The 12307-nt window shown below is 42.4% G+C and overlaps 1 protein-coding gene across 1 annotated transcript in view; it reads right to left on the bottom strand.

Annotated features, from left to right (window-relative positions):
* The window catches only part of LOC119721030 (atrial natriuretic peptide receptor 1-like), a 92257-nt gene that overhangs the window by 9769 nt on the left and 70181 nt on the right, over positions 1-12307 (bottom strand). The window contains exons 13-16 of the mRNA XM_038190898.1: positions 9075-9243; positions 4515-4664; positions 2777-2900; positions 1253-1321 (exon numbers count right to left, since the gene is read on the bottom strand). Coding sequence (XP_038046826.1) covers positions 1253-1321; positions 2777-2900; positions 4515-4664; positions 9075-9243 — 512 coding nt within the window. The remainder of the gene's footprint in view (positions 1-1252; positions 1322-2776; positions 2901-4514; positions 4665-9074; positions 9244-12307) is intronic.

Raw genomic sequence — 12307 nt, forward strand, 5'->3', positions numbered from 1 at the left:
GAATTCAACAAATGGAATGAACATAGCAAATTTATTGATAACTACAAAGACCCAAATGTGAAAATAATTTGATTACTTAGACGTCATATTTTCAACCGTAAATCCTAGAATGGAACAGAATTAAGGGCGATTAGCAGCTATGATGTGAAGCCATGATTTAGGGAATGCAAGAATGTGGCAAAGTATCCCCACTGAAAGTTCTCTTTTCGAATCTTGAAGTCTACAGTCGGAATCACTCTTCGTATCGAGCCTTGGTCTGGCAACCCTATCTCCCACGACTGGTCTCAATGGAGCATCTCCATTGCACTTCGCCGGGGGCCACCTAAATCAATTACTTCGTGCGTGCGAGATCGGGATCAGTATCGACTCCACTGGGATCGACGCGCTGCGATACGAGACACTCAATGAATCGGGGCCCAGGTGTTAGTTCAATAATACCCCCAACATCGAGAATGACTCAAAAAAGGAGGGGATTTCTTGCCAGGATTTTCTATCATTTTCTACGCGTCTGGCCGGCCGCTTGTGATTCCCACGTGCATGGAAAGGGAAGTCACCGTGAATCTCTCGATTACGAATTGCCGTGAATCGCCTGCCTTGGCCTTCACCCGTTGGCAAGACCCGAGGACTGTTACTTGCTAAGGGAGTAACTTAATCTACAATTTCTTGCCCTTATACTCCTCTATTTTCTCATCCTGCAATGCGGAAGCAATCAAGCAATCCAATACGAAGAGGGACACTTGGACACTTGGACACAGTGTATCGCAAGGTGTTGCTTTGCTGAATCGATTTATACAGATGTCCCCCATTCCACACCTGTGCCCCCTGCAGACAGTTGAAGGCTCAAAAGGGCCGAATTTCAAGGCCCCTCACTGTGCATCCATGATAAAACCTGCCTTTCACCAAAATGAATCCAACGAATGAAACAGTCGTTGGGAAGTTCCCAAAGAACTAACCAGGATGGTGCTGTAGGCATGGCATGAACCTAGCGTTTTTGAATTAAAATTATATTAGAATAGAATCAAATTCCATTTTGATGACCCAGGATTTAGTGTTAAAGCTTGACAAACTTCCTTTGGTGCAGATGAACTCTTCCATATTTTGAGTTAAATCTTTTCATCGTTTTCGAAGATTCATGGGATGCGATTTGCTCATTAAATGACACCCAACCATTTCCTTGATTTTTAAATTTACCGTCTTGGAATTTTACGTCTTGCTTGACCGGATAACTGACCAATGTATACAAAAGGCTCACCTTGTATACGTCATAGTTGTTGACGATGGAATCGAAGCACGTGTAGAGGTCGTTCAGTAAATCTACAACCTAAAAGAAATTTGGGGTAAGATGGTGAGAGTAGGGTGAGAGCACGCTAACACATACAGGGTGAGTAAAAAAACCCGAAACCCAAATGTCAGGACCATTTTTTTTAGTGAAGTTCTGCATGTAAAGATTTCAAAATCAAGGATATAAAAGCCCAATTCATAAGCTTTCTTTTAGTATAAAAAATCACTCATGTACTTTTTAAGTTACGGAGTTTTAAACACAACCGCCGTTTTAAGGTTCTGTCCACGGATCACAAAAATTTCAGTGTTCTTTCAGCAAAACGAAAACAAATCACACAAGGATATGTGTGAATGGTTTTCGTTTTGCTGAAAGAACGCACACCTTTTTTTGTGATCCGTGGACAGAACGTTAAAACGGTAGTTGTGTTTAAAACTCCGTAACTTGAAAAGTAATTTGAATGATCCTTGTACTAAAAGAAAGCTTATGAATTTGGCTTTCATATCCTATATGCAGAACTTCACTAAAACAATGGTCCCGACATTTGGGTTTCGTTTTATTAACTCATCCTGTACAGTTGATGAAATACCTAAACTTGCAAGACTGATTTAAACGCAGAGTCCCACTTGATGTGTTTAAACTGTCAAAAGGCTTTGGCATGACAGACATCATTTTTTAAATAATCTTTCTTATTTGGAAGTCGTATTTGGTCTTTTCCATATAGACCTTTCTTGTGTACGTCACAGCCGCACAGACAACATTTTGGCAAATTTTGGGGGACTACCATGACAAAACAAAATCACTGAATGAGATAACATACCGTGTGTATAATTATTAATACACTGTACAAGTTAAAAGACGCTGCCAAATTGAGGCATTGAGATCCCATCTCTTTAAACATAGCCGGGGAGTAAAATGTGCAGTTTTGGTCCAAAACTTTTGCAAACTACGGTTAATTCATGCGGCCGTACATACAAAACGGGATTCAGTGTTTATAAACAAAAGAAAGGTCAATAAATATCCAGATTATGAGAAACACAAATCTGTATCGTGCCAATTTCTTGTACCCAGGACACCAGACGAGCACTGGCAAAAACCTTGACATGTTTCCGAGGTCTCGATAACGGGTTTAGAGCAGAACATCAAACTGGGCAGTCTAGGCACTGGCCTTACAATACAAGCCCCATACGCAAGGCTTATATTGGTGGCAGTGGTGGTGTGGGTGCGGAAGGTCCGTATGTGGAAATCCCATATACAATACGGTCGTTTCACAATAGTGCGCCTCCAAGAGTTTGCAACGCGTTGGCCAATTACAATGCACAAAATCGGTCGACCCAATGCGCGTTTGGAAAAGGTCGACTGATTTCGCGCCTTGTGATTGGCCAACGCGTTGCAAACTCTTGGAGGCGCACTATTGTGAATCGCCCATATTGTAATACACGTAGGTCTAAGAACAGTAAATCATTGACTTAACAGGCCACGTTGATGTTTCTTTACCTGGAGTGGGGTGCTTTCTGATGAGAGACTTGTGAAGCCCACAATGTCACTAAAGTAAATAGTGACACACTCGAAAGTCTCAGCAGTCACCGGTTTGCCCTTCTTGAGCTCTTCAGCCACCGCCCTAAAGAGAACCAAAAAACACCCGGCTTAAGTTGGAAAGAAATACAAGGAAACTTGGCTGTTGTTGCAAAACTTCGACCACATCGAAACCTGACTCTCAATTCTCGTAATGTGATTATATACCTCAGACCTGACCAAACATATCTATTAATGAAACTTTCGCTTCGGGGTTAGAAAAAAGTGCTTTATATAAATAACACCCTCTGTTGTGAAGGTTTGTCATAATATTTTAGATCTGTATAAATACCGAGTGGAAAACTATAGGTTTACCTATGTGAGTGTTATATCAACACACAAACAAAAGGACTGCATTTCAATGATTCCATCTCTAGACACGGAAACCCCTGTGTAAGCAAAATGAATCGCTCCCATGAGTGCGACTGTTTTGATGGTAAATCAGGCCAGCTGTAACCGATTGTTGAATCCGAAATGGCTGGAGGGAATATCTTTTATAACACGGGGAAGAAACGTTCCATTCACTTTGTGTCACAAACAGACTACGGGAGAGAGAGAGAAAAAAAGTGCCAGGCTCTTGTAGTTCTCCCGAGAATTGTCTTATCGAGATCTCGGTGTCCTTAGGGATGAAACACTGTCAACACACTCTTGAAATATGGACAAAGTGTATTCGAAGCGAGATCTTCACACTGTGGACGGTGTGTCCTTTCTCTATGGTTATACTCGTGCAATGCATGCTTACTTGTTTTTATGAAAGGCCTTAGATTGAAATCTTTAATTTCAATGTAAGCATGGAGGAATTTTTATTCCTCCATGATGTAAGCAACCCAGGTCTCGACCGTTTAGCCTGTGGCAACTCTGGACTCATATCGTGGCCTTCGTTTGGCGCATCTTTCTGTCTGTCATATCCCTTCCCCGCCCCGGGGACAAAATCGAGAAAGCCACGCTGCACTGTTCTGCGGTGCATTTTGGTTAAAGATTATGATGTAAAGAATCTCCCAGCGGCTACGGAATACGAGGATAAACATCAATGATGAGATACGTGGGAATTGTCTACTGACAGTGCCTTCCAATTCTTCATTTGAAATCGCCTTCCTTGGCGAGAACTATTAAATTTCAGCGCAGCCAAAAATTGCCTGTGTTCGGCGAGACAAAAGGCCGAACAGTGGAGTCTTCGTTTGTATTGTGGATATGCGACCGCAGACCCGGGTCGGCCCAATCACTGGTGTAATAGTAATACTTCCAAAAATACGGACAAATCAGGACTTCTGGAGTAAAGTTCGAGCCTTTTCACAGGGCCATATCACCTCAGGATGTGCTGCATGGCTTCCAGGTAGACAAAACAACTTCTCGGGTTAAAATCAATGATTTTTTCTTAATTAAATTTCTTTTTCGGCAAAGTGCAAAAGACTTGGACCGAAGACTGCCAATAACATGCGGATCAAGTGCGGCGAAATTCTATGCTCCTTTTTTGTTAAACGGCATACGGGTTCGCTGGAAAAAAAATGGACGTCTAATCATTGGGCTCTCTATGCTCTATGATGCCATGGCAAACATGAAATGATGCTACCGGATGAAACCGGAGAGATATGAGCATCTGGGGAATTGGGGGAAAGCCCGAGGCTTGCAGATTGGGTGAAATATGACGAGGATGCATTACCTGGGCAGGATTTGATACAAGAGCTCCTCCGCTTTCCGTTTCTCCTCGTAGAACGCCTCAGTTCGCTCTTGCACGAGCGCCTCCAGATTGGTAGCGTACTGCTCCATGCGAGACAAGAGATTGTCCACCAGGCTACGGCCTTCATTTTGTCTGATGGCAAGAAACAACAATATGGCAAGATCCAATTAAAGTTACAGACTGATGAGGTATTCAATCTACACCAAGGGCGGATCCAGGGGGGGGGGGGCAAAAGGGGGCTATGCCCCCCCCCAAACGAGCCAAACTTTTTTCTAAGTGACGTCGCAATAAAGGCAGACACTGCGTACACCACCATCTTTTCCTCAAAACAAATTGGTCAAAGTGGTCAGAAATTGCCTCAGATCGCACCACAGAGCATCTCTAAATCAAAACAATTCGAGGCCCTTAAGCGGGCCACGAGCCACACGCCATAATTGTTTGCAATGACTTCTTGGGGGACCACATTTTATTTCCCCCCCCCCTCCCCCAAAAAATGTGTTCTGGATCCGCACTTGATCTACACCGTTTCTATTTATACTGTTTTCCCCATTCAATATCATCACCTGCACGGTGAAGGAAAGACACCTTTGAAGGAGATAGGCTAAACATGTGATAAACGACACCATTGATCTTTTCAAATAAAAAGTAGAAATACATGAATGTTCTCCATTTAAACCACATACATAATATATGACGTTTGAGCATAATAACTTGCTAAGCACAATTTAACAGTAACCATGTGTTCAAGAAATACACGAAATTATAGTTATTTAGCCTGGTAGGCCTAACCATTTTTTTTAGGGAATCTTTTGTGGATATCAATTTTTTTGTCTTTAGCAGCCAGAGATTGTGAAAACCTTGAAGGCATGTACAATGCAACGACGGGAGATAAATGACTATGGAAAGACATTTTTATCTATAAACAATGCTTTAACGACAACATAATTTCAAAATTCTTTGACATGTTCTTCAAACTTTATCCCTCGATAACAGACTGTCGGTAAAGTTGAAAAACTGTGATCAAGCCCCCAGCATGAAAGTTTCATAGTTATACAAATGACTTTTGCACTTCGTACTTCACCTATGTAATTTTTCACATCAACTTGAAATTTATTGCCCTGTCTAATTTTAATACCTGACTAACGTGATGCACAGATATGGAGACACGTGATAGTTAAAAGTAATTTATTGGAATCCCGGTATGGTCTGTATACAACGGGTAGCCTAATTGGCATAATTGCGGAATGCGGTAAACAACAGTTTGTTAGCATTTTTGAAGACGGCCAAAATTGAACTCCCGGGCAACCATTGACCAGGTCAATTCCAATTTTAGCCTCAAAGAATTGTTTTCAGTTCAATCACTGGACGGCAGATGACAGCTAATCTCTGGCGACCATGGAATCTGCGGCAGTAGGAGTTGCCGTGCCTTTGAGTTATGTCCGGCGGACAGCATTTGTTGGGCCATTCAGCGCGCGGCGCCAGATAAATCACGGGCATTTTCGCTCGTTTAACCGGCGGGAAGTACCGTTAATTTACGCTCAGTTTACTCGACTTTGCACCTGCGTTTCCATAACAGTTTACAATATTTGAATATCCTCCATGATTTGCCAAGTCCAGCCCACCTTTGATATTTTTCAATTAAAAATCTCTTCTCCCTCGAATTGCTCAACCGAGTGAAGCAGGGGCAGGATTTACGAGCATCATAAATCTGGCGACATTTTAGCTGTCATGTGCGGCCCGGGCTCGTCAGTCGTTGTTGTGCCATACTAATCGACTTTTATTACAACGCCATCTGGCCAAAATCTATAAAATTGCATATTCGGTTAATTTGGAGAGCCGTGAATCACGCCAGGCCTGACAGTTTAACGAGGAGGCTGCCGTTTTAATCTCGAGGACTCACCATGGCAAAAGTATCACTTCGACCGCTAATCAGAATTCACGTGATGCGCCACTGAAGTTGCCAAACGCTCATGAACCGAACAAGTGCACCGTGAATTTAACGGCGCGGAGAACTTGACGTCATTGAAGAAAAAAACACGGAACCACAAAACGCTAGTGTGAAAACACGCCAACAATTCTGCGTTTCAGATTGGCTACATTATTTTGGTATATACATGTACATGTAGTTTTGAGAGGCATCCTTTTTGTTCTGCATGAATCTTCCCCTGGCCGTATGAAGAAAACCCCTAAAACCAGAACTGCGCATGATCGTTTTGTTTCAAATCTATAAGGGTGTTTTTGTTGGAAGACCAAATTGATGTTTTTGAGAGAGAAACTTTCATTGAAAAAAAAAGAGAACTCCGAGACTACCTATACGTTTATGAATGAGGATGTTGAATAGTGAACGAAAAAAGAAGAAAATGTAACGAAAGTATGTGTCCGATGTTGCAATTCAATTATATTTAGCCTACCGAGGCCTACACATGAGTTGAGTAAATAACAAGCGCTAGAAACGTTGGTACAACTTGAGTCTGTGCTTTGATATTGCTTACGAAAAATGGAGTCTTTATCAAGAAATGTATGGTCTTTCCAGGCGACACATGTTTTTGATAAACGGCTGTATCTCGCTCCATCCCAGTGAATCAAGACCATCATAGTGGATAACAGGAAAGAGAAAGTGCTTTCCCCTTGCAAAGTAGCCTAAGCCAAGCGCAAACAGGTCCAGGCTGGTTGGTAATCCGCATAATCAACCGACCATGTAATCAAGCATGTCTGACGAATATTCCAAATGCCTGCTGATCCCGTTTGCAGGCGAACATCTTTATATTCTGAAGGTCGCTGCCAATAGTGTTGTCCCCGGCTGGTATAATGCAGGTTGCATTTAAGTGAACACAGTCAAATGCACTTAATTATTATCCTCCACTATCAAGGGAGGGGATACTATCTGCATCGATTCCCCAAACGACAAGCAACAGTGATTCCCATGTTTTACATTCAACACTACTTTGCAGATCCGGTTCTTACTTCTGTACGGAGTCCCCGCAGGCCACGGATTTAGCCAGTTCTCCAACCAAGGGGGAGCTCCGTAACTAACCGCTATTATACCCAACGCTGGAGCCTTTCCGAGCCGAGCGAGGATGACCGTGTTTCACGGGGTATTAACCGGGTTAACTACGGGCAGCAAACCCTAAATCCCTGTCGCGGTGATTCCTTCGTCCGTTCAGAGCGCGGGGCACTTCCTGAGATTGGTAACCGCAGGCGGAACATTTGCGCTGTCCGTTCGTTAGAGCGAATCGGGCTTACAGATAACATGCACGGAGGCGGCCTGCATGAATGGCTACTTTGCCGAGGGAATTAGGTCAACATTGGCAGGGTTTTAAGATGTCAAACTGGTAAAATATTTACACTTTTTGCAGCACATGAAACACAAAAAGGTGTCTAGCACCATGAACGACATTCTCATGTACAGCAATGTAGATGCATAACCCTTCAGACAGCATTGGATTGATTGGTAAGCGAGAAACATATGAAAATAAACTACACTCTGATCAAATAGTTAATACAGGAAGGCCCGTTTAGAATTTCTTGCACGGTTTCTGGCATTGAACAGTTTACAAACGGCAACCTTGGTAGACAATTTTGACTTTGTCTTTTACTTAATATTGTTAAAATATCTGCTCCACATACTGGCAGAAACATCGCGAATGGTGACATGATCTTCTAAGACATTTTTGAATAGATAATGCCCTTACCTTCACGTTTTTGGCATGATTAAGACTATCCGCATTATGTGACATGATGATATTTTTTATGATGAACCAGGTTATAATAACAATTAAGCGAGAGCCTTATAGGCCTATAATACGACCGTACGAGTTAAGTAGCGCCCTCATCTGAAAAAAAATCCTATGATTTACTTTACCGTTGACAATAACATGCACCTACAGATGTTCTCCACAAGCACTTTCTATGTCTGATCGGCGTATAAATAATTTATAATCCTATGATCAGTTGATTCACAAGATATTTTACTTTTCCTAAATATTACCGTGAACATGTTTTGCGCAATGGATACGCCACTGGGTTCGCCACTGGGTTCATGAGATTTCGCAAATTGCATGGAGACCGACCAGTTTTCCAAAATAAGTCTTGTAATAAGTTTCTCTGCAGTTCTATAGCAAAGGATATGTGAAGGAAGATTTGATATTCCTTTTCTTATTCTCAGAGATTTCCCTTGACTTTTATAAGAGCGCATCCGGGTATAACCATAAATGATACGAAAGGGTGAAATAAACTTCTAAAAGCATTCAATTCCTCCAATATTTTGGGGACCAACATTTCCCTAAGATGACATTCGTAAAACTGTTCAAAAAATACAGCAGGAATATTTGCAGCCGTCGCACATAGGCTTCATTTTAACTACGAAACAGCCTCTTAAAAGTCAGATATAGATGTGACAAGCATGTAGTATTTTGAAAAATAAACCGACAAAGTGGTACAGCTTACATGTTGGGTTTAAGTCAACAGAGGGCGCCAAAAATTATAATAGTAAAGTCAATAGAGGGCGCTCAATTCTCCATGTTTATAGCCCCTGATACGTACTTGTTGAGCTTCCTCATGATGATTCTGAGCTGGCTGAAGTCCGGTCTCTCGGTGGGCTCCTCTGCCCAGCAGCGGTTGCATAAATTGCATATCTCGTCCGGACAGGTGGACCGGTCCAGGGTAGGTCTGAACGGTGGCTTGTTGCCCTGCTTCACCTTGTGTATGATTTCTATCAGGTGGAGATGGAGGAAAAAGAAAGAAGAAAGAAACTGTCACATTATTTTGTTGAATTAAGTCCAACTACACCAACATTATACTACATCGTGTTACCTCGGCCACGAAAAGATTTCACAACCTTGATAAAGAAATAGGATTTCAACCAGCAGATATAGGTAAAGAACAAAACCTTCAAGGGAAAATTATCTTCACAAAAACCGAGTTGCATGTCTGAAACGGTTTGAAAATCAGGTACAATGATGGCAAATGGAAGAATTTCACTCGCTTAAAGGGGTCTCTCGGAAACTGGGTTGCTATTTTGAGCTGCCGTTACATGTTTATTCGTTACTCGTTAACCCTCCTTAAACACACAACCAAGGTAATATCCTCTCTTGTTGCAATGTTTCTCTCACATCAGTTACTGCTTTTGTTTGTAACAAGCAGAATGTTATTTGTGCCGCATAGTTACAACTTCACCTGAACCTTTGTCGACCGCTTTGACTGCTGAATTAATTTGACGAACACGGGTTATTATGGAATTTCTACACAGTCATCTATCTCTGTGTAATAATACAAAATCTTCGATCACCGCTATCAATCTATATACGGACTATACGTCACGCACATCATTCCATGACATAATACGGACGGGCCGCCTGAGCATAGCCGAAAAGCGATAAATTATGTCAATTATAAGTGTACAAGCGGGTTTTGATGTCCACTATTAGGACAAGAATCTGTGTTAACTGCGGTTGGCCCATATCTCGGAGATAGATGTCTTATTCAGTGTCGGTGTAAAAAGTAGGTCAGCCTTGGGAGCGATAAAACCGGGAACCATGCAGTTGAGGCCGCTTCGAACTTCATGCGAAAGCGAAAGCGAAAGCGAATGCGAAAGCGAAAGCGAAAGCGAAAGCGAAAGCGAAAGCGAAAGCGAAAGCGAAAGCGAAAGCGAAAGCGAAAGCGAAAGCGAAAGCGAAAGCGAAAGCGAAAGCGAAAGCGAAAGCGAAAGCGAAAGCGAGGCGAATTTTACGTCAAGAAATTCGCTGGGCTTGACGTGTTTCAACTTTCAATTTTTTTCCCCCTCGAAATTCGTTTCGTGAGTACTTTTCACTAAAAAGTCGCGTTGGTGTTCCCTTTACTTTCGTGCTCTGAATGAACAGGTCTAAAAAGTGGTTAAAGGCATGCCATCCAGTGGATCTCGATCTCCTCAATGTAATAGGTCTAACCTTTCTCTCATTTCTATTTATTCATGATATCTGAATTTCAATCAGACAAGATGGGTTCATTCATTGTTTCAAAGATGGCTACACAGTACAATTAAAATTTCACGTATCCCGAGGCAGTTGAAAGTGACACTGAACTCTCAGACCTACAGATCGCATTTCACTGTGAGCTCATAAGAGAAAAATAAATATTGGAGATTTCTTAATTATGAACTAAAACAAGTACAAATGGTCACGGTTTGCATCTTTAAAGTGAATCCCATCGGCAAGTTGTAAATCTTTAGCAATTTTCGAAGGGGTGCTACCTAAATGGTTTATCTAGCCCGCGGAAAGAGAAAACCTAGCCCACTTGATACATTTCCCCCAGATCCATTTGATGCATCAGACATGAATGTTCCAGCAGCAGAACAGGGGTATGGCTTACCCCTCTCGCGCGAACAGCCCTCGAAAGCCAATTCGATACCATTCCCTAGACATTCGACTGCTTGACAATAATTATTCACACCTTGCCGTCTTTTCATTAGGAGCAGCGTGCCGGAGCGATCGAGTTACCGGTGACATTAGCGTATTCACCCGGTCAGCTGGACCGGATCGTTTCCGTGCATACACCCCAACCCCCACTGGGACTATACAAGTTGTGGTTGGGGCGCGCATGACTCGCACCAGCTAGCCAAACCCTGGCAAGTTTTATTTTGCACACGGTAAAGTACAGAGGTGTGAATTTACCTGCAACCCCTGGCGCTCTTGAAAAATAGCATTGCTATCTAATAAAAGCCTCAGGCGGGGATGCTACCGCATAAAAAAAGGGGCGAGGATGCCCGAAAACAGATCCAACGTCCCTGCGGGTAAATGTATTACATCTTCCTTGGCGAAGCACTGGGGCTACTACAAGGAGGCAAACAGAGCTGTAATTGGCAGGGAGAACAGCCACCACGGTGGATTCTCCCCATAAATGCAATCCGCTCGATAATCGAATTTTGCCCGGTAAACGCATGTGGTGCACTGATCACGATCATGCACCTGGCCTGATCGATACATTGGAGACTCCGCAACCCGAGGGCATCAGGTGCTCCGTGCCCACGAATCGATTATACCGTCCGCTCGACTTAGCCAGGGATGTTGCTGTGCCATCACAGGGTTCACTGAACGAGACACCGGAGAAGTACTCTCAAGATTGTTTATGGAAACCCTCCGCAATGGAAATCTAACCCATACTATTTAACCCCACTAAATGCTCCGGGAATCTAAACCGAAATACAATCACTCCGATTTAATTAAATTATATTCTAAGGATTTAATGCATTGAATAATAAGCTTTAAACAAAATTAAAAGTAAATTTCCCCATCTTTAAAATAAAGCCATTAAATGTCACAAAATATAATGGCTTAAACCAAAGGTCAAATCTCCCTTAAAACATGTTGAATAAAGCTTTAAGTTGCTCCATCCATGCGCTTAAGCATATTCCATTTTTTTCTCCTAAATTGTTTTAAACTTGTATGTAGTTTCAACGGAAAAAGCTATTTTTTCAAGCCTCTAAAAATACGCTTTTGCACCCATATAGTAGTCTGAGTATCACCCGTTATCCACGGAGCGAAATCTCCTGTATAACGTCTGATATATCTAAGCATGCGTGACGTCATTTCATTCCGAAATCAGTACTAAGATTGTGATTGGTCAATTTCGATGACAGGTTTTTGGAATACAACAACCTGTACAAAAATGCTACTCATCGTGGGCGTGATGTTTACGCACGTGGGGAGCTCGAATTACGCGCGTATAGAAAGCACCTGCTGATTGGTCAGTTTCTCGAGGTCATACGCAGTCTAGTTGCATAATTAATCGCCGAATCTGTT

The sequence above is a fragment of the Patiria miniata genome, unplaced genomic scaffold, assembly GCF_015706575.1.
Source record: "Patiria miniata isolate m_02_andy unplaced genomic scaffold, ASM1570657v1 HiC_scaffold_9, whole genome shotgun sequence".
NCBI lineage: Eukaryota > Metazoa > Echinodermata > Asteroidea > Valvatida > Asterinidae > Patiria > Patiria miniata.